The following is a 26,675-nucleotide window of genomic DNA, read 5'->3' on the forward strand; positions in this document are numbered from 1 at the left end:
AAAAGAAAAGTCTGCCATTGGATTAAATCTTTAGTTAATCTAGCTCAAACAAAAATGTTACTATTCGCCTCCCTCTCTCGCGCCACAGTCAATACAAAGCCTAAATTTTATTTCTCTGTATTGTATTCAGTTAATTTGGAACAAATGAGAGCTTGTATGGGCGGCACTAGTATCTCCGTAAAGGTTGGATATTTTGAACATAACCTTAGAATATCATCATGATTTTTTTACTGTACTTTCTCATTAAAAAATCAACAATCGACAAATTAACCTTAGTTTTCATGATTGAACTTTCGAAATATTTGTATTGAAAAAGAAAATATATAATAATTTTACTCTTTTTTTTTTTTTTTTTTTTTTTTTTTTAAATAGGGAACTCTCGTAACTTACGCATTGGCTGGCATCTAATGAATGGGTCTCCAGTATAACGAGGTGGACAACTACAAATTGGATTATGATTAATGACTTCACAATGTGCGCCAACACCGCAGGTGCCTGGACAAGGATTCCTACATTTTTGGTTTGTGCATGCTTCATTCTGATTACATTCTGAATTTACAACACATTCTGGCCTGCAATTTGGAGGGCTTCCCATGTAACCAGGTACACAACTACATACAGCCTGCCCATTGACTTCACGACACTGACTGTTAGGGCCGCACGGAGATGGGTTACAAGGTTGAGTTACAACTGGAGCTAGTTGAAAAGAGATAAACGAAAAGTTACTATCGTTAACATTCTTCTTTGATTTTTTGTTGTTTATTTTATTTTATTTTATTTTTGAAATGAGTACTGATACATTACGTATTAGAAAGACTTTAAATTTTAGAACAAAATTTGATAATTTAACTCGTAAGTTTCAAAATGCATGAGTTTTGAGTATTTGAGTTTAAAACATATCTGATTACTTTATTTCTCAATCGTCTAAAATAATGAAATTTTAATATTCTGTTGAGTAGTAAAGCTAAATAAAAACATTATACTTCCTTACTTGGCATTGGTCTGCAGCTTACAAAAGGATTGCCAGAGAATCTCTCAGGGCAACTGCACATAGGAATATGATTCACAACTTCACAACGAGCTCCCTGACCACATGTGCCTGGACATGGATCCACGCACTTGTTCCTAACACAAGCTTTGTCTCGAGAACAATCCGAACTTAAGACACACTCTGGTCTACAACCTCGGTACGGGTCTCCTGAGTATTCAGGTATACAAGAGCATATTCCATCTTGGCATACAGCATTCGGTCCACACGGCGAAGGATTACAGGGGTCAGACTGTACAACCGGTTCAACTGGAATAAGATTGTATTTTCTTGGAGCAATCTTTCATATTATAGTTTCATTTGATTTATGCATTTCATTGAATGTTGTAGAGAAACTTTCTTCAGAAAGATTTTAAAATTAACTGATTTACTGTATTTGATAGCCTCTAGATTGATATCAGTAAGCACTTTTGAATACAATTCAATTCATAAAATAATGATAAGCAACGTATATAGTAATTTCTGCTCTATAATTTTATATTCTGAATTTCCTTGTTATATATTATTGACTACTGCTATAAGGAAAAATTACAATAGTATTCGAAATTTAATTTTGATCTGGTAGAAGTTTTATAAAAATCTTTGAGAAATATCAGTCATGGAAGATATCATGCACTGAATGTTTTGTTCTAAATAGTGGAAGTAAAATATTTGGCAAGAATTTAACAATATTTCATGAATTGGTAGCAATAGTTTAACATTACATAGCCTACATAATCAAACTTGTCTTTAAGTATTCGTCTACATAAATGTGAGCATTTTTCTTCAGTATATTTCTTCGTTTCCAAATTTATTGCTAAGAATATTATTTTCTCCTTCTTTGTGAATGAGAATATCTTTTTCAGTAATTTTACATATACTCTAACTAAGACAGTAATTCAAATAGCTTTTGTAATCTGTTAAAGATATCGTCTATGTAGTATGTATCTGAAAGAACGTTTTATTAATATAATTTTATGTTCAACATAATTTTTTAGTATTTTTCCCACCAGAAGGACCTGATAAGATAAGTCCCTCATGATAATATATTTTTAGCATCGTAAATTCTAGAGCATCAATTATAATCCATTGAGATCAATTTAGATAATTTAACAGTGATTTAACAAACTCTAATCCAAAAAAATATACTTGTCTCATGTTTACAGAGCTCGAAATGCTTTATAACAAATTAAAATAACTCTTTCAGAATTTATTAGGAAGAAAATCTTACTTTCAGGTGGTTTAGGAGAACAACTCGTGAATGGATCTCCCGTGTATCCATCTGGACATGTACATATTGGAGTATGATTCAAAACGTGGCATTGCGCGCCAACACCACAAGAGCCTGGACATGGATCTTGACATTTTTCTCTCATGCAAGCTCTATTGCTAGCACATTCAGAGTTCAAAACGCATTCTGGGCGGCAGTTGGGAGGGCTTCCGATATAACCAGGCTGACATGAACAAGAAGGCGAATTTCCTACAGCTCTGCATTGAGAGTAAGGGCCACAAGGAGACGGCGCACAAGGATCCACTTGAACCGGCCTTGAAGGCGGTGGAGATGGTGCTGAAATAAATGTGACAGTAGTTTGCGTATAGAGTGTAAACAATATTATTATTTATTATTTGAACAACTGTTTGTGACAAATACTAACGAAGCGATTTCTTTAATGTGAAGTACTTGACTAGAAATAAAATTACATCCCTACTTTATTTATTGATGAAATGAAACTCATTCTGCCGTCTTGCTTTCAGTATCATCTTGCATATTAACGAATATTATCAAATAAGTAATAGAAAATTATTTAAAGAGTTCCATTTGTTTATTTGTGCTTGAAATATCTTTCAATAGCAAGATAAAGAACGGGACTTACTATTAAAATATAATCCTAACCACTACTTAGGAATGAAGAGTAATTATCGAATTTGGTTTTGGAAACCCAAATGTAAGTAAATTTACTAAACTGTTTTTTTTTTTTTTTTTTTTTTAAAGGAAACTATTACGTGAAATAGGTACAATACTTTTATATTCAAAATATGCTTACGTGGTATTGGTACACATCTGCTAAATGGATCACCGGTGTGCCCGTGACGACAACTGCAAATTGGACTGTGATTGACAACACGACACTGAGCATTGGTGCCACAAGTTCCAGGGCAAGGATCACTGCACTTCTGGTTTATACAAGCTCTATCTTGTTGACATTCAGAGCTTACGAAACACTCTGGTTTGCAAGAAGGAGGAGATCCTACGTAAGTGGGTAAGCACGAGCAAACAGCCTGCCCGTTCACTTCCCGACATTGGCTAAATGGACCACAAGGCGAAGGACTGCAAGGATTTACAGGCTCCGCCACTGCAGGTGCTACAAACACGTATAAAACAACACATATAAGGCGAAGTATGCACTATGAAAGTAATAATGAATATTATTTGGCACCGTACAATTAGTCAGTATTAATATTAAAAAAATATGAACGGCGAATATATTTAAAGAAATCTATTAACACTTACAGTGCCGTAAAAACAGTAGGAATTCAATCTATAATTGCAATAGCTAACCGAAGTTGCAATATTAAGGGGTACAATGAAGAAGACGATGGATTCAAATGGGGAGCTAGGATTAAACGTATCAATAATAATACGATAGAATAATTTTTCTAAATATGTTCAATGTTTTCTTCAAAAATAGTTTTATCTTATTAGTATTGCTATGTTGTATCTGTGGTTAAATGCTGAAATTATAGGTGAAATTATACTGTTTTTACGGAAATATAAGTGATATATCTTTAATATTACTGTTTCAGAAGAATAATCCTTCAGAATAGATATTAAGTAAGATGCATCCCAATATTTCATTTAATTTTATTGAAGATTCTTTATGAAGTTAAAAAGGTTTGTGTAAAAGTATGTTTTCACTAATAGCTTTTATACATTTTGACTGAAAAAAATATGTAAATCATTCCAAGTAACGGAAACACTGCGTTTGGAGAGGACTAAAATTAAACTGAATATTCTTTTTAAGATTGCATATGTAGCAGAAAAAAATTAAAGGAAAAAGAAGACTAAAAATATTCTTACAAGTAACAGGTTGAAGAGTGCAGAATCTAAATGGGTCTCCAGTATACCCCAGACGACAGGTACATGTAGGTAAATGATTGACTACTTGGCATTCTGCATTCTGGTCGCAAGTACCTGGGCATGGGTCCTGACATTTGTTTCGTATACAAGCTCGAGTAGATGGGCAATCAGAATTTAATACACATTCTGGTCGACAGCCTTCATACGGATTTCCTATGTACTCTGGCAGACACACGCATGAGCCTGCTCCATTCCTTTCCCTACAGACAGCATTAGCACCACATGGTGATGGCATACACGGATTAGATACTTCTTGTACTACGGGCTCAGCTGTAAAGGGAAACATTGGTTACGCGCTCGAAACATTTCTGAATTCATCAACTACAAATTTAGGTAATTAACTTATTGTTTTGCTTTAAACGAATATGCCTAAGCAAGATAATTTCTATTCTTTCTTCATGATAATACTGATATTTAGTTAATGTGGGATTTGTAATAACAATTACTATACCATTAAGTTCCTACGAGCAATATTTATAAAATTAAGTTTTTCCTTTGTAAAAGAGATTTACTTTTCATCAAGTTGAAATAAATTTTAATATGATGTGTATCAAACCCAGCACTTAATTAATATTGGTTTCAAGAATTACAGTCTCTTTGGAAAAGATGTTCATTCAACATTCCGTTTATATTCCACTAAATCTTTATCGTAGGAACAGAAGTTGCTAAGTTTAGGAGGTTTAAAGAAACCTGGATGACGTTCTCTAATAATATTAAGCAAAAGTCTTATCTTAAGGAATAAAATGAAATTCATGATCTTCATTAAAGATTGTCTAATAATATTTACTATTGACATTACGAAATTTAAAAATAAATTATGAGAAGAAAGTATTAGTGAAACTTTTAAACATTCAAGTATTTTATCATATTTATGTTAATATTAGTGCAAAAAAAAGTTTCTTACGCTGTCGAATAACACACTGTGTGAAAGGATCTCCGGTATAACCAGAAGAACATACACACATTGGCGTATGACTGACAACTCGACATTCTGCATTAAGTCCACAAGATCCTGGACAAGGATCAGAACACTTTTGATTAATACAAGCCAATCGACTGGCACATTCACTATTGCTCACACATTCTGGTCTGCAATTTGGAGGAGAACCTCTGTATTCAGGTAAGCACGAACACGATGGACTATCTCCGACCACTCGACATTGTGCGTATGGACCACATGGGGACGGTTGACATGGATTCTTTGGAGGAGGTGGTGGTGTTTCCGCTATATATGGAAACAATGATAATTGTCAGATTTAATAATTTAAATTAGAAACAAATCGTAAGTAAAGGAAACAACAAACTACTCATTAGTGTAACGTCATTAAAAAGGACTCAGAAATGCGATTATTATGTAACTAACTGATGTAAATCTTATGAGCATTAATAATAACAAAATTATCAATTTAACTATAACTTTTTGTTTTTGGCCAATAACTCAAGCATAAATAAACGTTCCTATTATAGATCTAATGAAATATTCTGAAATTTATTAAGAGCAAAGACAAAATAATTTCTCCATCTACAATTGCTTTGATTTTCATTGAGAGGAAATTCAAAAGTTAACCAGATATTTCTTAAGATTTATCTACAGGGTGTTACAAAAGTGTCACAATATTTTGGGAACAGATTCCTTACATCAAAGTAAGAAAAAAAAAGTTCATATGAACCTGTGCTCAAAAGTGAACGGTTGCGGAGTTATAGGGTGCCGAAAACATGAAATAAGTGAACTTCAAAAGTTTGGTAGTTCCACTACTATGGGACCTATCGTAGTCGAGTCAAGACATTACTGAGAAATTGGTATGTGAACTATCCAAATATCTATGTTTAAGAATGCTCCAGTACTTGCACACCAATTTTTGGAGAGGTAAGTGGAAAGTGATCAAGTACTCCCAAACATCCTCTTTAAAAATGATTGTGCAAGTACCGGAGGTTCTGAAAGATGGATATTTGGATAGTTCACATACTAGTTCCTCAGTGATGTCTTGACCCGAATACGATCGGACCTATAATAGTGGAACTATGGACCTTTTAAGTTCATTTTCACATTTTCGGGACTCTATAACTAGGAAATTATGCACTTCCGACCACAGGTCCATATGAACTTTTTCTCTTATTTTGAAGTGACGAATCTGTTCCCAAAATATTGTGCCAAATTTTTGGAACATCCTGTATATTTAGGGAAAAAAGGAGAACTTAGTGTATATTATTTTAGGTAATATATGATCTTATTTTAACTCTGAATTTCTTCTTTTGATTTAGGACTGCAGATATCTAGCATGTTTAAACTAATATTTTCAAATACAGTGTTCACTGTTAACAAGATCTACCAGAAACTTTATTTAAAAAGTTAATTCTAATTTGTACTTTTGTCTCTCAAATGCTTCTTCTATTTTGACTGGCTATCTCCACCCTTTCCGAAAAATAAATCCTGAGTACTGTAGTCTTTTAGCTGACGGGCCCTATATTTTTGGGCTGGCTACGGACCTGCTTGTTACTTATATTTAAAAAAAATAGTGGCAAATGAAATGCAAATGGCGTTAAAATATTTTTGTCCTTGTTCTTAAACTCACTTAAATTTGATTAAAAATTGTAACAGGATTTTTAAAAAAATCAATGATATAATGTTTATTATTGTAAAGACAAAAGAGCATAACTTCATTCTGCAGCTTTAAAAGAATATCACAACAACGAATAAAATTAAATAGGGTGGCCGAAGTGTTAGGTGATAGATTGTAAATCTATTTATGGTTAATAAGATGAGAAAAGGGCTTACGTATGGGAGAACATCTAGTAAATGGGTCTCCTGTGTAGCGAGGCGGACAACTGCATATTGGATTGTGATTCACAACTACACACTTGGCATTTATTCCACAAGTTCCAGGGCAAGGATCGATACATTTCTGGTTAGAACATGCTTCACCAGGACCACATTCAGAGTTGACGACACATTCAGGCCTACAGTTGGGAGGACTTCCTATATAACCCTGAAGACATGAGCAGACAGCCTGACCATTTACCTCTCGACACTGACTGTTTGGACCACAAGGCGATGGGCTGCACGGTTGAGTTACCACTGGTGCTATGTAATCCATAAAAGTAATCAACTCAGAAATTGTTCTGACTCGATAAATTTTAACAGTAATTCTTTAAAACCTTCTGCTGATATCTATTGTGATAAGTTATTACAACTCCCAAAACTTTAAAAATTAAGCAACTTATAAGATTTTTAATTTTTTTTAAAAAAGAAAAGTAATGAATGAAATTTATATCATATTGCAGATCTCTTATTGAAAATATTTGTTATTGGAAATTTAACTTTTAAACTGAAAAGGGTTGAAAGGTAATAGATATATGAGAAAAATAGAATATCTTCAACAAGAACACAAATATTTCTTACTTTTCATTGGCTGGCAAGCAACAAATGCGTTGCCGGAAAATCTTTCTGGGCATCGACACATTGGAATGTGGTTTACAACCTCACAAAGAGCATTTTGACCACATGTTCCAGGACAAGGATCCACACATTTATTGTTGATGCATGCTTTGTCACGAGAGCAATCAGAACTGAGAACACATTCCGGTCGGCAGCCTAGATACGGGTCACCAAAATATTCTGGCAAGCATGTACAAGTACCATCTCTACACTGAGCGTTGGGTCCGCACGGAGATGGATTACACGGGTCACTTAAGACAGGTGCTGGGGCTGCAAGGAGTAAATTATTTCTAAATTGTCAAATTAAGAAAAAAAATATACTATTTAAAGAACATGAGCCAATTTTTCGTAAATCAATTACTTTAGATTGTAGATGATTTAGATTAGTTTGCTATAAAGAAGTTGAACTATCTTTTCACTCATGGACTTCATATTTTAAATATTATTATCGCACCTTAATTTGACTTTTTTTAAAAAAAAAAATATGTACATTTTTTTGCAAAAAAATCAGTTAAGAGAATTACAAAGAAATTTTGAAAGTTTAAGCATAAAATTCTTTAAAATTCTTACGTTCAGTTGGTCGTAGGAAACAACTAGTAAACGGATCTCCCGTATAACCATCAGGACAAGTACACATTGGAGTATGATTCAAAACCTGACATTGAGCACCAGTACCGCATGATCCTGGACAGGGATCTCTACATTTCTCTCTCATACATGCTCTATTACTGGCACATTCTGAGTTGATAACACATTCGGGACGACAATTAGGAGGAGTTCCAATATAGCCTTGCTGACAAGAACAGGATGGAGAACCTCCTATATCTCTACATTGTGAGTATGGACCACAAGGAGACGGTACACACGGATCTACAACCACAGGTCTCGCAGGCTGAGGTGAAGGAGCTGAAAGTTCATATTAATTTATTTAAATTAGGTCAAAAGTAATTGAGAAAAAGAGATTTATAAGTGAATTGTTATGTTTCTTTTGAATTGAAATTTCCACTGCAATAAGTATAATTTAATGTTTACAGGGTTGTGCATGTATGACATTCACAAAAGCCTAAGTTTTTATTTTTAAAAAATATTTATAGTTTCAAATACATAATTTATAAGTTAATAGGTATATCATGATCAGGGTCACGGCCAGCTCTACAGTATGTGCAATACGTGCATTTGCACTGGGCGACAAGTTTCGAGGGGCGGAAAAATCTCTCATAATTGTATTATTTAAAATAAATATTTCATGTTAAAAACAGACTTCATTATGATGGTAGTTAAATTTACTAAGTTGACCTTCTATTAGAATACTACATTCATAAGTCATGTTTAGGTCCATTAGTTTAAGGTTACATCGACGGTGCTAAAGCAAATAGTCAAACAAATCTCAGCATGAATTGTTTGATTGTTATTAAATACAAGAACTCAATTCTCGAACACCTGCTCCATTTAGTTAGTTATCACAGTTTTGATACGAAAACTAATCTTGTCTTTCTTACAAACAAGTTCCTTATCATTGAAGGTGGAAACAAGTTTAAAAAACTAAATAAATAAATAACAGATGTAGAAGGGAAATCAAAAAATAAAGATAAAAGAGCTACTTGCACTGGAATTGTAACCTGATATATTGAAATTGAAGCTCGATATTGAATTCTATATAAAAAGGATTACCATCTTTCCTCTGTATGTGTATTTTATTTTATCTTTCACTAACATAACAGATTATTATTTAAAGAAAAAAACAGACGCAAGGAGATTGAATTTGTAGTGTTTAGGCCTTTCTGAGTGCGAGAATCTTTTCTCTCCCGTTTCAAGACGGGATAGCATACATAAAATTGTGGCTTTTAAGATTTGCTCTTTGGGAAAAGGGGACTGCAAATGATTCCTGCACGGGGTGCAAATTGCGTAGGGACGGCCTTGATCAGGGATCAATATTTTAAATGAAGTAAATGAAATTTCTAGATATGTCTTACAATTATGCCCTGTTGGCTAAAGAATGTTTAATAAAAATGTATTATTATAAAATAGTTGGTGGAATGAAAATGTGGGAGAAACTGAAATGCTTTGAGAAAGTCTATGAATACAACGTTTGTCCACCAAAACTCACGTTGCCTGGAATCGAATCAGGAATTCATCACACCAGGAATAAGCTGTCTACCTCTGGGTTACCGGGTTCTACGATCTTAATTTCAGGAGTATGAATACATTAATTCAAAAATATTTACATCTACTTAATATATTTGTCACGATTTATATCTAAAAAGGAGGGAACAATATGGCAACCAGTCGATCAACAGTACAATGAAATTAATACAAATTATTGCTCTGAAGGGTACAAAGAACTGAAAATCTGTCTAGTACATTATGAATATTTCGATTGAACTTCTTCTTTAAATGAGCGAAATTGAAAACCAATATAGCAACAAATTATGGTTGAAAGTCAATACTGTGAAATGATCTTTAATTTTCTTTCATTTGCATTAAATATTTTAGGAATAATATCTAAACCGTTACTTTTATTAGAAATATCAGAAAAAAGAAAAACATATACGGTGGTCACAAGTTATTAACAAGTTTGTTATTAGCTTGTTTGTCATGAGGAAATGATCTGTATGTTCCATGCATTGATTGACATTTTTTTGTATTTAATTGTAGATTCTTAAAACAGAAAATAAAGTTTTGTTAAACGTACAATGGTGCAATATCCTTGTCTAGTTTGAATTAAATAATAGTAGTTGATACAGTATAGTATGTTATCTATCCATCGTTTTATAATTACATTCTGATTATACGATAGTGAGAGAAGCCACTCAAATATGAGGATTACTTCATAAGTCATGGCAACTGTGTTATAGGCAGGGGTGACCATGGACGGATTTTAGAGAGCAGATTATAACCATGAGATTCTTTGGGGAGAGGGGGATAATATTTTATTTAAAATAGTACAATCAAACTGGAAAATGGTATATTTGGGGTGGAGAAAGATAAATTTGGGGATAGAATGATAAATTTCGTAGGTTGCGCTCAAGGTCTTAGGGAGGGAAGGGAGGGGCAGCCAAGAAAGATGAAAGAATTGGAAATTCACGATTTGCGTTTAAAGGCCACAAGAATGTGTTTTCCAGCACCACCAACATATGGTATCTGTGTGCTGGATCTGGTGGTATACATTTACTGCTTAATTAGGTTTTAATGTGCACGAATAAATACAAAGGCACAAGGGTACAAAGAAAAGTACGGTACCTACGTAGCAAACAGGAAACCCCTTTTTAAAAAAATCCCCCACGACGTACGCACATCTTTGATTTGGATCAAACACATCCGACAGCATTCAACGACTTCCCCCTCTCTAATAGATAATCAATATAAAGTTATGTCAAAAATATTTCCTAATTGCAGCTTGCAAGTAAAATTTTCATTTTTAAAGGAAATAAAATAATTTGCCGAATTTTATAAATTCCAGTTTGTACTTATTCCTAATTCGTACACTTATATCCTGTTTGAAGAGGAACAGCACATTTTATGAGTACAATTGGCAAAAATTACGAACTGACAGGCCCAAATACTCCAACATATCTTCTAAGATATACGTAGTTATGACGGAATCATGCCATACAGAATATTATATTGAGTTTACACGTTAGTGCTTAATGATGATATGATGGACGTTTACATCAAATAAATTTATTTTATATGTTTCGAGTACAATGAACTCTATTCCTTAAGTGTTAGTACCAATCAGGGGTACTAGATACAGTCTATCATTTTTTCAGCAGATGAAAACGGAAGAAAGAATATCAAGTAATATATCTCAATTTATTAATTGATTCAATGTACAATAACAAAACTAGTTAACATCATCAAAACAAAACATATCTAATATTTTGCGAAATTTTACAATTTGTTTCCCACAAAAATGCCAACAAACATCGTACTATTAACTCCTAATAAAATACAGGTAAGTATCGGAGTGCTTTTTTTCCCCCCTGAGTTCCGTGTTTTATCAGACAAATAAGGCATAATTGCGCTGAAAATTGGACTCATACAAATACTCATGAAAATTGGACTCATGTAGTTCGTTAATGTTCAAGTAATTCAGAAATATTTCAACATTGGTTTCTATAACTTCGGAAAACCCTTTCAAAATTCTAAGACTTTCTTTAAATACTATATCTATTAGACTTTCATAAATATATTTACTGCTTTTTACTTTTATATCAAGTACTAAAACGGAAACAAGAGTACTTGTTAAAAATCAGTTTTCCTTTATTCTGTTTGCATGATCACGGAAACAGAAGAGGAAGTAATCATGGGTAGATTTCATTAAATCAGCTATAAAGACACGGGATCAGAAGAAGAAAACTATTCCTATGGGTTCGCCAATTTAGATTTCATATTCTTATTATTAGCATTTACACTATCATTTTGCACGAAATATTGGATTTTCTACCCCTACAATAAAGAACGTCTACTCCTTTTAAAAATTCATATTAATATTCTCTCTAAATATAAGTTATTTTTAAAGTTCCATGAAATTGTTATTAAATGAGGTAGTCTTAATGCTGTTTTCACAGTAAAACGCTACCTACTAACCTCAAGTCAGGCAAAACACAATGTTATAAGACAATGCTTCAACAGCTGCGAATATTTATAATATTGAAGGAACATTCCTAATATCTTCTCCTATGATCAGAAGGGTTACATAAATATTTGAACTTGAGTCATGTTCAAGGAAGATAATAACAAAATCTGCCACTGGAATACCACGCCACCTTGGTGCCCACTAATTGATTGAATCAATTATAAAACATGTCAGTCTTAAGTTTCCTCCAGAAACTTGTCGAAGCACGAGCAACGTTGCAGAAAGTGTAGGAATTTTTCTTACTATTTAACAATTGACTATATTTTAAATGTTATTCTTGTCACCATTAATCATTGTATTCTTTCCACAGAAATCGTCATCATGCACATGTGAAGTCTCCAACACTAATTGGTTGTCCTATCAAAAACATGAAAGTGCTCTCAGTATCGCAAAGAAACTTAAAAATAGGACCCTAAACTTCATGTTCACGTATTACTTTCGACCGAACCTAGACTTTTCATAGAAACAGAAAGACGACAAAAGTGAAACGTTAAATACATACGAACGAGGGAAATAAAAGATCAAACAATATCTTGCACTGAAAGAGATATAGATATTATTCTACAAATAACAGACACATGCTTTCACATAGTTCCGTAGGCAAAATACGATGACGTGCTGCATTTTAGTGAATGAATGTCGCATAGAATTAATGGCGAATAAAGTGAAAATGATGAAATAAATTTTTATAGCAAGTGGCTGTACCAGTAACTACGACATTGATTTTTATATTGCTAAATTTCTTATTCGAGTTGAGTTGAATTGATTTTGAGTTTTACGCCCTTTTCAGCAGCGAGGCTATATGAGACGTAACCTACTGACTAACGTGGAATCAGAATTACATGAGCTCCCGCCGGGAATCGAACCCTGGCCAAAGGCGCGTACGCTAACCGCTTAGCCATGAAGGAGCTCATTTCTTATTAGGAATAAGTAATATATATGTCTGGTAAACTTTTTATTATTGTATTCTTATGAATTACAAAACATTGGCAGGAAGATGTGTGAAGTATCCAAGCGTACCTATCTTTACATATGAGCGATAAGAGTACATATAAGAATGAAGAAATTAACACAAATATCAAATTTATACCTATATATCCATATATAACGGTATATATTATTTTATATTTTATATCTTCCTTCTTTCATTTTCATTTTTCAATCGTATTTTCCTGTATTAAACTAAATTTTCCCTCTTCATATACTATTAACTCGCCCTATACCGACCTAGCTGTTTCATTAATTTTATATTTCTCCTCTAAGCTATATCTACTTACAGGTTAGTACTACTTTTATGTGACCAAATGACACTGTATTCCAATATGGTACCCACTTACACGTTCGCCAGCTTTTTCTTTGTTCTTTAATAATGTTTTTCCCTCTCTACTTCTTCTCCTCCTATCTGATGAAGTATTTAAGCGAAAGAGTTCATAGTGTACTTTCTGAGTGTTGTGATTATGTTTGTATACACACTGAAAGAGACGTATTCACTAAGACAAATTTTTGTCTCATGGTTCTAAAATTATTTCGGAAAGACAATTTAATGGTTTAAAGTAGAGTAAAACAGGAGTTTCTTCATCAACTAACAGAATTGTTTTTCGCTTTAGAAGAGTAAGGTTTATGAAATACGTTTGAAAGGTACATACATGTTTTTTCTGGTACTCAAGATACTTATTTAGGCAGGTTTGGTTTCATTAGAGTCGAAAACACTCACACAATCGTTCCTAAATAATTTTCCACATTAGGACTGAGTCTAATAGTTTTCTTATACTTCAAATGGATGATGGATTCACAAGATTTATGTAAATCTTTACACAAAATCTTTATGGATTCAAAATGGGAATTTAGTATATTATAAAAGTTGACCCCTTTTCCACTTCACAAGCGGAATTTTTGGTAAAGCTCAACATTTTTCTACTTATTTTTAATGAGGAGCTTATATGCCGAATTTCATCTTCCTCACTCTAGTGTCTTGTGAAATAATCTATTTCTTGGAGAAAAAAAAAAAACGAATCAATTTTCTTTTCTTAGGTCACATGTTCTAATCAAAATTAAGTAATAAGCTCTGCTGAAGACAGTATAGAGAATCACGCGAAATATTTCCATGTACGGGATATGAATAGACAGTTTGTAACCGTTACCCGTTAAGTTATTGACGGATTGATTCCATTAACGAACTTGACCGAAAGAAGCGCTTTAGCTATCTATTGCGAAAAACAGAATACAAAAATTTGCTTACATGCATGAGGTATGAGCTATAGATTTCTACCGTTAAAGTCGCTGTTATCCGCTAATGGAAAACTTCATCAACAAACTCGGTCGAGGAAACTGATCTAGCTATCTGTTGTAATAAACAGAATTAAAAAATTTGCTTAGTGTATGGAATATGGACCATAGATAACCACCGTTATCCGTTAATATGTTAACGGATGACTCCATTAACGAGATCGGTCGAGATAATCGCTCTATCTATCTATTGCAAAAACCAGGATTAAAAAATTCTCAACCATTGAAGAGTTATCGTGAGGTGTAACAGACGCAGTAGTACCAACACAATATTATAAGTCTTATCGTGTGATCCTAATAAAACTCGGCTTAAGCTAAGTACTATGTTTAAAAAGTCATTTCAATTATTCAGTCGCTTTGTCGTGAAAAGACGACATACACAAAGCATCAGTTTTAAGTATATATAGAAATTCACTTTTTTAAATTTACGAAAGGATTTTAATAAGTAAAAATCTACTATGCATGATCACATTTAAGCGTTCTATCAAAAGTATTCCTATTATATACGATATATATTGGTAATAAGAAGAGTACATAAGGATATCAAATTATAAATTTGGACAATTCAGAGAGGACGCTCTGAGAGACCAGATAGTTTCCGGAATAGCAAGCGAGGTCACTCGGAAGAAGATGCTGTCTGCCAAAGAATTAACTATGAGCACAGCTATAGATATTACCAATCAAATTGAATTAAAAATTAGAAAAAAAAAGTCACAGTATTTTATAGAACTGATACGAGGTTAGGGTAACTAAAAACAAAGGCCAATCATCTTCCGGAATCAAGATTAGAACAACAGCACCCAAGAACAAATATGACACCAATTTTATCGGGAAGTCCATAAGGCAGAACTATGGATGTATAGCTTGTGGAAGACATGTAACGTACCAATGTCCAGCGAGAGATGTACGATGTAGGAATTGTAATGAGTATCACCATGAATATTCATCATGAATGTCGACTAGCTTATGACGATTGTCACCTGCTTTCTGTTCGGATAGGAATGTAGCGCTCACCACATTTGTTAATAAGTTTTCACTATGACAATATACAGTTCAGTCTTGAAGCGCTATATTCCTATTGTACAGAAAACAGAGCCGGGTCATGCACTATTCAGCCCTCCATGACTACTAACCATAGAAACCATAAATGAAAATCGTATAACGTTCAGTGCTGTCAACTTACTAGAACAGGAAACGGCGGGCACTTCAAAAGTTACGTTTTTTTATGGTATCCCTTTAATCAATAGTAGTTTCTCAGATTGAAATGTGTTGAAATATTTTAATACATTATGAAATTTTATGAAAGAGACCAGTGAATTTTTGAGTAACTAAACATCGACCTCAACAGTAGAAGTGTCTAACTGGTAGGAGAATGGACTGGATATTGTAGTGGTTAATGCACCAGTATCGTACGCCGTGGATTCAATTCCCGATTCGGGCGCTCATTATTCACTCTTTCAATATCATTGGATTTGCACACATAGAGAATAAGGTAGGAGAAAAATGTCGTCACTTCCCTTCATGTATCATTTTATATCTAATTCAACCGTCATAGGTGTTTATGAAACTTGAACACTGAAATATCTCAGTAAAACAGAAATTGTGAGACCGTCTATGTGATATGAGTGACTAAGTGCCGATCTCAAAAGTGGAAGTGTGCCTCTGATCAGAGAGTGAACTGGGTTCTGTAGTAATTCACTAGTGTGGTAAGCAATAAAATTCAAGTTCAATTCCCGATCTGGTCGCTAATTTCGACTCATTGAATTTACGTAATTATAAATTTTATTATTATTATCTGTTTTAAATTTACTTGAACTAAGGATTAAGGACGGATTAACAGTTTTAGTACAAAAAAGAATGTTCTGACTTGATATGTTTGGAGTTAACTTTGTTAAATATACACTAAACGACAATTAAGTGCATTTCTTCCGTGGAAAATAGGTCTAAAACTTAAAATAAGGTATTTCCATATTTAAATTATTTCATTCGGTTTTTGAAACTGATGCAACTTAGCTTAAAACATGTACTAGTGTTTTAAGCTATAGACAATGTAGGTTACTGTTCTTATTCCCTTTCTTATGTTGTTATTTTCTTTTGACGACTTGGAACAAAGGAATCTAGAATAAGATTATGAAATCAAAGTAAAAGCATTTATATTATGTTTCTGAATTCAGGTACAGTAAAGGCACTAAATACAAACGTAGCTTTTCATTTGAACGTCTTTTCAACGGAGTCTAGAAAGAAAGAGAGACGGAGAGAAAGAAGATAAAGATCTGGTTCTATATTACTGTATTACTTCATACTGATATAATACCGGATCTTTCTCTAGTATTTTCGTTTCTTCTCTTTCTCTAAATCCCATTTAAAACTAGTTCAAGTTTTAAAGCTAAAAATCTACATTTAATTACGCGGCCTGTTATGCAGTGATGTTAAAAATGTCATCATATTTTGGGGTAATAGCAGCAAGAGTAACTGTTTTCATTTTAAGAAAAAAGAAGTGTCAGGATTTTGTGGCGAAAAATCGAACTTCTTGTCGACAGTTGTTTAAAGATCTTGATATCTTACAATTATAAAGTTCATATTTGTATCATGCAATACATGTATTAATAGGCACAAAGCTGAACTCTGACGATTTCGTATTAAAGATATATATTTATACGCGTAGAAGAGATTAATTTCCCATTGGTCAGCACAGAAGCAGCATGTGTAAAAAAAGTGAAACATATACGGTAAGAAATTATACATGTTGATATTGCCCACTGTATTAGAAAACAAGAGAAGTATTGGTCAATTCAAGAAATTACTGGAAAGATGTCTAAAGTAACTGCTTTAATACCCTTGAAGAGTTTTGTAACGTAATTATGGTTACAACTTGAAAAATTCAGTATCATGTAGCCCTACATGATCTAGGAATGCAATAAATTGAATAATATTTTCTGGGTTAAAAAATTAAATGAAATCTTTTAGTTTTGACTTCCACGATTATGCCCTGTAGGTCAAAATAGAAGTATGATTAATGAAAGTAAAGGATATAAAATAGAGTTGGAGGATGAAGAAACGGTAGAATGTCGGAATAAAAAACGGAACGATATTGTTTCCCTAAAACTTACATGTTCGGGATTGAACCAGGGAGCCTTTACAATGAAGGTAAGCGCTCTAGCACTGAGCTATCGTGTCCTTACTTTTAGTACGTATATTCATATTCGAAATTAGCATATATCTTTTATTTTAATATTCAAATAGAGTATTCGTAATTGCTTATACGAAACACAAAGTCGAATATGAAGAATCAAAAGTCGTTCCTTTATTATACATAAGATATTTAAGGCCAGAAACATAGTTGGGATTAATTAATGATTTTTTTTTCGTTGTTTTATATTTTATTATACAGAATAGCTATAGAGCGCAGCTATGAAGCCATTGGAAACAAAGAAATCGAAAAGAACTTGAAACTACGGACAATAAGAGCAAATAGAATATATAATACAAAAGAAGCATAAATTGCAACATGTGCAGGGTGGACCACTTTCTTGATACGTCCTTGTAACTTTTAAACTAATAGGTACGTAACGCTGAAATTTTGTACCAAGCAAATATCAATAGGGGATTGCTTTATATACTCTAAAAGACCACAAGTTAAGAGTGGTGCCAACCTAACATAAAATTATACATATATATATATATATATATATATATATATATATATATATATAAATAGCACTACGACGGTTTATTTCCTTTTTCAATATATGTATGTAAAACGTAAGCTTACAATACCACACTTGTTATGCAGTGCTGCAAACTAAGGATGTTACAGTATCACAAATATCGAAAAACAATCAAATTTTGGAGGGTTATCCACCAATAAAAGACGAAGGAGGAAATGTACATGCAAAGTATCTCAGTGTCAAACACTATGGTCATCAAATGACGTATTTCAAACTAGCAGAATCAAAGTTACAACGGATTGAAAAAAATTACTTTCTTCAAAGGGCTTTACTCAGAAAAGAAAATTATTTGGGAAAGTATCACCCCCAATTACGTAATGATTTTCAATATACATAAAGATCATAATGCCGCTTACTACAAATTAAAACCTGAAACCATTCCGGAGGTATGAAAAAATGGTAAAAAAATTTGATATACAGTGTTTAAAATGGCGTAATCGTAAGAACTTTTTAAAGCAATTTTTCATTAACTTTGCTCCTATAGCATTATAACAACACTTTTTGACACGTGAAATTAAAAGAAGTTCACGGAATTACATAATTTTAAGCACTGTTGCAAACTTTACCAATGTTTACCATATGTTCAGAACGGTTTGAGGTATGAAATTGTAAACGGTAATATGATCTTCATACTTATTGAAAATAATGTATGCAGTTGGATGGGGCAGTTATTTTCGCAGTTTTAAGAAAGAAAGGTTTTTTAAAAAAAATCAAATTTTAAATCTCTTGTAACTTTGTTTCTATTCAATTCGTCATGTAATGATCATAGTACTTTGGATATGTACTTGCATTGTTCCGTCAATCTCACTTGCGTTATTACTGCTGCAGAGGTCACCAAAGTTTGAATGTTTCTGATACTGTGGCAACCTTAGTTTGCAACACTGAATAACAAGTGTAATATTTTAACTTTTTGTTTAACACTTAAATTTGAAATATGTAATAACCTGACGTAGTACCGTTTGAAAAAAATATAATTTTGTGTTGGGTTGACAACGCTGTTGAAGTGGTGATATCACGGAGTATGTCAAACTGTCCCTTTACTGATATTTGCTTGGTACAAAAATTCTATGTTTTTTGTCGATTAGTTTAAGAGTTACAAGGGTGTATCTAGATAATGGTTCACCCTGTATATGAACTAATCAATAATAGCATATAATAAAGGTCAGAAGAAGGTCTTAACACAACACAATAAATAGAAAGAAGAGAGCTAAGACACAGAGCAACAGAACATTATTAAACTAAATTATTACAAATACGTATATATAGATTTCCTGATCATTTTATGGAGCAACTAGAAGTGTAAGAAACTTCACTGGTGGCAATTTGTGGAAATTCAGTAAGTATATTATGATGGTGTGGTAAATTTTCGTTTTCAAATTTTGTTCCTCAAAAATAAAACTGAAAGTTAATTTTTAATTCCTACTCTTATGATTTTCATGTTCATCTATTACAGTTATAATTGGTGATAACAATACTTCTCAGTTTTTCAATTCTACGTTTCTTTTTGAGAAAAATATTTACTCTTAGTTATATGCAATAGAGTGTAGAGACCCGTACAGAATGGAATCCACTCAGACATAATGTTAATATTCGGATTTAAAAATAACTTGGATTTATGGGATCATGAAGCGGAGTTTTAATGTACCGAAAGAATGCATTTTTTAATTAGAAAAATACTGTTATTTTATGGTAAATATATGCTTCAAGCAAGATTGTGTCATATAATAAGTGAATTATCACTTAATAGCGCATAAAGTTTTTTTTTATTAACATAGAACAAAATGGACAATTAAAATAATATTTTTCAGTGCGAATAGTCAAAGCATCCAAAAATAAGAATAACCTGAGGCCAAGGTTGTGTGAACTGGAAAATAAACTTTCCCATAACAAGCTATAGCGTAACACCTAGCTGACCTCGATAGGTGCATCGGTGATCTCACAATTGTTTGCAGGAGAAGTTAAAAACACAATATCTGGTGATGTTCTGGTGGACAAATACACGGATTTTCCAAAACTGAACGGAAAAACAAAAATAACCTTTATATTTGTATACATAACAATAATATTTATTAGAAAACTATTTTTTGACTGGTCTAAGATTCAAAAATATAGTGCCAACTAGTTGTGACAAACAAGAACATTTACGAGTATAAAAAGACAGATTTTATAAACCAAGTATACATTCTTTTGGAATCATTCATTCGGAATCCACCATTTCGGATTCACTTCGTTCCCTTCAGAGCTTCGACATGAAGTCTCTGAGTAGCTGTCGTCAGGACATTAAGTATAAACTCAGAAAGAAATTATAACTAATGTATGGTATAGTATAACAAGTCAACATTATCTATTAGCAATTTACATGTTTTTGTAGTTATTGTATGCTTCTTTGTTTAGTACCGTAATATATTTGTGCATTTGACTTATAGCTATGTGTAATTGTTTCTTTTATTCTGAATATTAATTAATTACATTATGCATTCTTCTTCTTATTTTTATTCAATCTCTTTTATTTTACTATCTGTCACATCTGAATGAAATGTCATGGATCATTTGGGTAATGGTCTCCATGTGACAGGCAATATACTATAACTCTAATCCCACTATACTACCCGTTCCATTATTGTGGTATACTATTACACTTTATCCATTACACCATTGAGAATCAATTTCATTAATTTTTTATATGTGTTAATTGAAAAATTTAATAGTCTTTAATTTAATGTATCTCGAGTATCTCCTAAAGGGTAAAGAAAACGCATGGTGACGGGACGGTAAGTCAAATGAAGGAAATGGGAGTACCCTGAGAAACTTCAAGGATTCCTACAACATGGCCTAGGAATGAACCGGAGATATGCGTTTGTGCTTTTAAATTAAATTTTACAATAAATTATGGTATGGCTTGATATTATTTGTCAATAAGTAGTACATTCCAAATATTGGAAATTTCTTTTCGTTCTTGTCTTGTCCCACACACCTCTTTAAAAATAGATACATGGGGCAACCTGAGAAAGTAAAGGAGATCGAAGCGTGGTGCTGACTACACCACCTCATGAGTTGGTTGAACCTGGAGAAGTAAAGGGGTAAAAGCGTGGTGCTGACTACGTCATCTCCATGGGCTAGTTCAACCTGGAGTAGTAAAGAGGTCAGAGCGTGGTGCTGACTACATCACCTCCATGGGCTGGTTCAGCCTGGAGAAGTAAAAGGGTCAGGGCGTGATGCTGACTACGTCACCTCCATGGGCTGGTTCAACCTGGAGTAGTAAAGAGGTCAGAGCGTGGTGCTGACTACATCACCTCCATGGGCTGGTTCAGCCTGGAAAAGTAAAAGGGTCAGGGCGTGGTGCTGACTACGTCACCTCCACGAGTACCAAAATCAAGAAACTGTAGTGTCATTCCCTCCACACGCAGCTCTTTGGCTTTCATGGTCCAAGAGTACGTGACAGTAGAGATATCCATCCTCGTTTCTGTGATTTCTCTTTTCCAAAATACCATTCTCTCCTATCGATTTTTTTTAAATAACAGAAAAACATGTCGGGAAATATTTCGTCAATTGGATGTTTGAACAGTCATATTTCAGGAAAGTGTCTAAGGAATCATCTTCATTTTAAAACATTCTGTTTGTAATTACGAGAAATAGATATGTGTTCTAGGGAAAGAATGAAAATAAAAAGAAAATATTATGGATTACTTCCATACTATTTCTGCCTATGATCAGAAAATATATATATCTGAAAAAAAAATATGGGTAGTGGAATTTATAAAGCATGGCTTTATATGCGGAATAAGGAGAAAATCTTCATCATAAAATGAATATATATACCATAATTCCTTCAGCGAGTTTTTAAAAATTTATCTCATTGCAGAAAGAGTAAAGAAATAGATACTATCACCCATATGCATTTGAAATAAAACCTAGCTGATTGTGCACGAAGCAAAAAAGACGAAAGAAACACAAAATACAAGCAATAGGGAAAGAGCAAAACACACTAATAGGGAGAAAAAATTCGTGCAAGAAATAAAACATTTGAAAATTAACTGAATTCAGTCATGGCCACTATAATACATGGTTTATCATTTTTTTTTTCTTTTTAAATAGGAAAACTTAAATTCATGCATGTTCGTGCTTGACTCTTGTGAATGTCATGCTATGCACAAGTAATTGTTTTGTATTATTTCATTTTTCTCTTTTCAGTATTCACATCATGCGTTTTAACACACAAAACAAACATGCACATTCAAATAAGGAAATGCACATAACACATATATGAAACAAGTGCAGTAAAGAAATTAACAGTATTAACATAAGAAAAATATACACAAACAAGATGCAAAAAACATGCTACATAACTAATATGGTAGAAAGAAACATGCTAATTCTTGAATCAATTCAAAGACAGACACATAACACATTTACACATTTTCATACATAAATATGCAGATAGTAATAATTAAGATATACACATAGAAATAAAGAAGTAGGGGGATAGAGCATGCTTACGTGGAATAGGGAAACATCTGCTGAAGGGATCGCCAGTGTAACTTTGGCGACAGCTGCAAATAGGGCTGTGGTTGATCACATCACATTGTGCATTAATACCGCACGTGCCGGGGCAAGGATCCATGCATTTCTGGTTCATGCAAGCTCTATTCTGTGGGCACTCCGAACTTGCAACACACTCGGGTCGACATGACGGAGGAGAACCCACATAAGACGGTAAACATGAGCACACAGCTTGCCCATTAACTTCCCGGCACTGGCTGTATGGTCCACAGGGAGACGGGTTGCAAGGATCTCGTGGTTCAACCTTCACAGGCGGTCGTGCTATACGTATAGAAGATTGATATTTAGAGACATGCAGTAACATGCGTGACACAAGAGAAAAGAAAACATGCACTATCATACAAAACTATAAATAGTAAAATGGTAAAGAAAAACACAGATAGTTTATTTGAAAAAAACATTTAACAGATCGTGCAAACATATACACAATACTAAAGACTAAAAGTAAAAAACATGCTTCTAATATACTAAGAAAATAAGCGTGACATCATGCAAATATTTACAAAAGCTTTGTCGAAATTTGAAATTTTAAAGAAAAAAGTTTTTAAATACGTAAATATAACTTGTTTTTATCTGTCCTAACAAAATTATGATTCAAATTTCTTTCTCTCTTTAAAAAAAAAGTTATCAGAAATCTCAAATAAAATAGCATACGTGAATCTACTTTGCAGAACAGAATTAATACAATTCTTACTAGGTTCAAGTCTGCAGAATCTAAATGGATCTCCAATATAACCAGGCCGACAAGTACAAGAGGGTAAGTGGTTCACCACCTGACAGTCTGCGTTCTGGCCACAAGTGCCAGGACAAGGATCTTGACATTTGTTTTGGACACATGCTCTAGTGGAAGCACAGTCGGAATTCAACACACACTCTGGACGACAACCCTCATATGGATTCCCAACATGATCTGGTAAACAGGTGCACGAACCGGCACCATTCTGCTCCCTACAGATTGCGTTAGATCCACATGGAGATGGAACACAGGGATTTGGTTTCGTTTGGGGTATAATTTCCACTGGAATCAAAAGAAGTAAAAAGTTTTCAATCTCAAAAGGGTTTAAGTGAGAAAACCCACACCCAAATGTTCTATTGTCTCTACAAACTTAGTATGGTGAGTATAATACAATATTATCTTACCCAGCTATTTAAAATAAATACAAATTCATGTTAATCCCAAACATGGAATGTTAATATGAATTTGTATTTTTAAAAAGAAGCTAACCATTATTCTAAATTTCAGAATATTGGTTACAAATATACATAAAACTTTGAGTATATACAATATAACATTTTCATCAAGTTTTGGAGATTCAATATTATGCTCTATAACCAGTATGGAAAGATTTACAGTTGGAGAAACTGGTAAAATGAGATCGAGTGAAATTACATTATAATTGTTAGAAATATGCTTTTCTTTTTATTGTATCTGCAAGAACTTTCTCTTGTTTGAATTCAAATATATCATACAATTTGTTTCGAATGTGATGAGGATCTGTTTACTGTCGTATCCACATTAATTCAAGCCGAACAGTGTTAGATTTTACATTATATTAAATACGTTAATCATTAAGTAGTAAATCCAATTCAGTAGGGTTATGGAGAAGATACCGGTATCGTATAAGACCAAAGTATTATGGTGCTTCCGAATTAATTTTGTCATTTATAAAAGAACAAAAGCATGCAAGATGTAAGTATTGTGAACGTTACAATATATTAATATCTTGTAAAATGTTGAGTATAGTTAACACGAAAATGAGTATACAACAATGATATGGTTAGCCATCTAAATAGTAATTGCAGTGTAAACCAATAAAGACAACCAACCATATATGTCAGTCTATAACGCGTTATTTGATGATTGATATTTGGTATCTACCATAAGTTACATATTATACCAGCAAACTATTTATTATTTTTGTTAGAAAATGTTATAAGGGAAAGAATCATCATTTTGATTTAACATAATGAGTCCCTTCTACAGTAAGAATTTAATTTCAGTGTAACATAAAAGTTCACTATTGAAAAGCAACTATTTCGTTAGAAAATTTATAAAGAAAATTATTTCAAACTAGGAAACAAATCACTGAACAAAAGCAATGCTTATTTAAAAATAAATAAATGAATAAATAAATGTGTAACAGTTTCACCGGCTAACTCAGCGTTTCCCAACCGGTGTGCCGTGAATGGGCCGCTGGTGTGCCGCAAGTAAATCGAACAAAATTATTAATTTTATAGCAATTAAATTGCAGGGCATAGGGAAAAATGTATATTTGTATTTCACATTACTATGAACCTCTAATCTGAATCTACAATTTTAAGTTTCATCCCACGTTACTTTTCTGTACATTTTCGTATTTGTTATTATTGTTATGACGTTATGACCATTATTGCTTCTTTATTGTTGCAGACTATTTCGTAACTTCAAATTTTAAAATATTTAATCCTTTCGACAAAACAAACATGCATACGAATTACCTATTCGTATTTATTATTATTATTCGTTATTTAGTGATCTTTCTTGTTAGTGAAAGTTTGGATGCAGTTTTCGAAAAAGAAAGCGTATTTTTAAACAGCTAAGTCTAATATTTCATTGCAATTGTTTTCTATTTTTAAATTAGAATGAAAAATAAGCATAATGATTTACCACGGTGGAAAACCACTGATCGAGCTTTCTTCTCTGTGAGGAGATCCGTAATCACAGAAAAAGATACCATGGTATTTTATATTTAAATATAATAAAATCTATGAGTGTGCCGCGAGAATTCAAGTTACATCCATAGTGTGCCGCAAGTTGTAAAAGGTTGGGAAAAGCTGGGCCAACTGAACATATTGGCTTCATCAGACTGTAAAAACAAGATAGAGTTGCATCTCAATATAACTGTATCTCAGAAACTATTTCCGAAATCTGATTGGTTGGTCAGAAAGGATTCAGCCAATCATAACAAACATTAACAGAAGTGAAACTAAACACCACAAATCTCTTTTCCTCTCTGGTCAGACAAAAAAGCAAGCTACAAATTACCGTCTTTCGGCGACGTGTCGAACATTGGGGGCAAATTATTGGAAATACTTTATTTGTAGTTTGTTTTTCTGTCTGACCAAGAAGGGAAAGGGACTTATGGTGTTTAATTTCACTTTTGTTAACGTATGTTATGATTGGCTGAGTCCGTTCTCACAAGCCAATCAGCATTCAGAACTAGTTTCTGAGATCATGTTATATTGAGATGCAACTCTCTCCTGTTTTTACAGTGTATGATGGAGCCAATATGTTCAGTTATGTTCCATATGAATATAAGTGAACATGTTCAATATGAACAGGTGAAACTGTTACACAGGTATTATTTTAAAAAAATAAACGTTGTTTCGTTCAGTGTTTTGTTTTCTAGTTTGAGTTATTTAGGATAGCAAAGCTAATATGAATCAATTAGTTATAAGAAAATTAAGTAGTCTCTAATGTAATGCCGGTTTCAAAACTACCCAATGGAAGCAAATTTTCTATTCTTTTAATTAATTTGACAAGTTGATCGTAGCTGAGAATAGGCTAAATGACACATGGTCTATTTCCTACTTGATCAAATCTTTGATCTGCGCACACTATACTCGTATATATTTAAATATATTCCGTAAAATTACACGTTACAGATCAAAATTCCATTATCCATGCAACTAGTGTAAAATAACACATGATCAATTTATAGCTAAACTCATACGATCTCGTTTGCGACTAGCCAGTAGAGAGAGTTGTGTCGTCAACATGCAATTTTTACTGCAAAGATATGTTTCCTTTTTGCACTACTCATTTAGCGTTAAATTATCTCTAGCCGAAGGCCTCCTGTCCTCGAAAAAGATTCTTTGCA

General features: G+C 33.1%; 3 protein-coding genes across 19 annotated transcripts in view; all 3 read right to left on the minus strand.

The window, feature by feature from the left end:
- LOC145694281 (uncharacterized) overlaps positions 1-4,452 on the minus strand; it is a 31,899-nt gene extending 27,447 nt beyond the window's left edge. The window contains exons 1-5 of the mRNA XM_081770369.1: positions 4,107-4,452; positions 3,073-3,390; positions 2,227-2,594; positions 992-1,280; positions 391-690 (exon numbers count right to left, since the gene is read on the minus strand). Of these exons, the coding sequence (XP_081626495.1) occupies positions 391-690; positions 992-1,280; positions 2,227-2,594; positions 3,073-3,390; positions 4,107-4,452 (1,621 nt within the window). The remainder of the gene's footprint in view (positions 1-390; positions 691-991; positions 1,281-2,226; positions 2,595-3,072; positions 3,391-4,106) is intronic.
- Positions 1-26,675, minus strand: part of LOC145694577 (uncharacterized) — a 554,274-nt gene that overhangs the window by 132,568 nt on the left and 395,031 nt on the right. The window lies entirely within an intron of this gene.
- The window catches only part of LOC145694282 (uncharacterized), a 29,929-nt gene continuing 7,873 nt past the window's right edge, over positions 4,620-26,675 (minus strand). The window contains exons 2-8 of the mRNA XM_081770370.1: positions 23,501-23,833; positions 22,753-23,076; positions 8,173-8,508; positions 7,651-7,872; positions 6,943-7,248; positions 5,071-5,391; positions 4,620-4,627 (exon numbers count right to left, since the gene is read on the minus strand). Coding sequence (XP_081626496.1) covers positions 4,620-4,627; positions 5,071-5,391; positions 6,943-7,248; positions 7,651-7,872; positions 8,173-8,508; positions 22,753-23,076; positions 23,501-23,833 — 1,850 coding nt within the window. The remainder of the gene's footprint in view (positions 4,628-5,070; positions 5,392-6,942; positions 7,249-7,650; positions 7,873-8,172; positions 8,509-22,752; positions 23,077-23,500; positions 23,834-26,675) is intronic.

The sequence above is a fragment of the Thermobia domestica genome, chromosome 9 (genome assembly GCF_964235325.1).
Source record: "Thermobia domestica chromosome 9, izTheDome1.hap1.1, whole genome shotgun sequence".
Lineage (NCBI taxonomy): Eukaryota > Metazoa > Arthropoda > Insecta > Zygentoma > Lepismatidae > Thermobia > Thermobia domestica.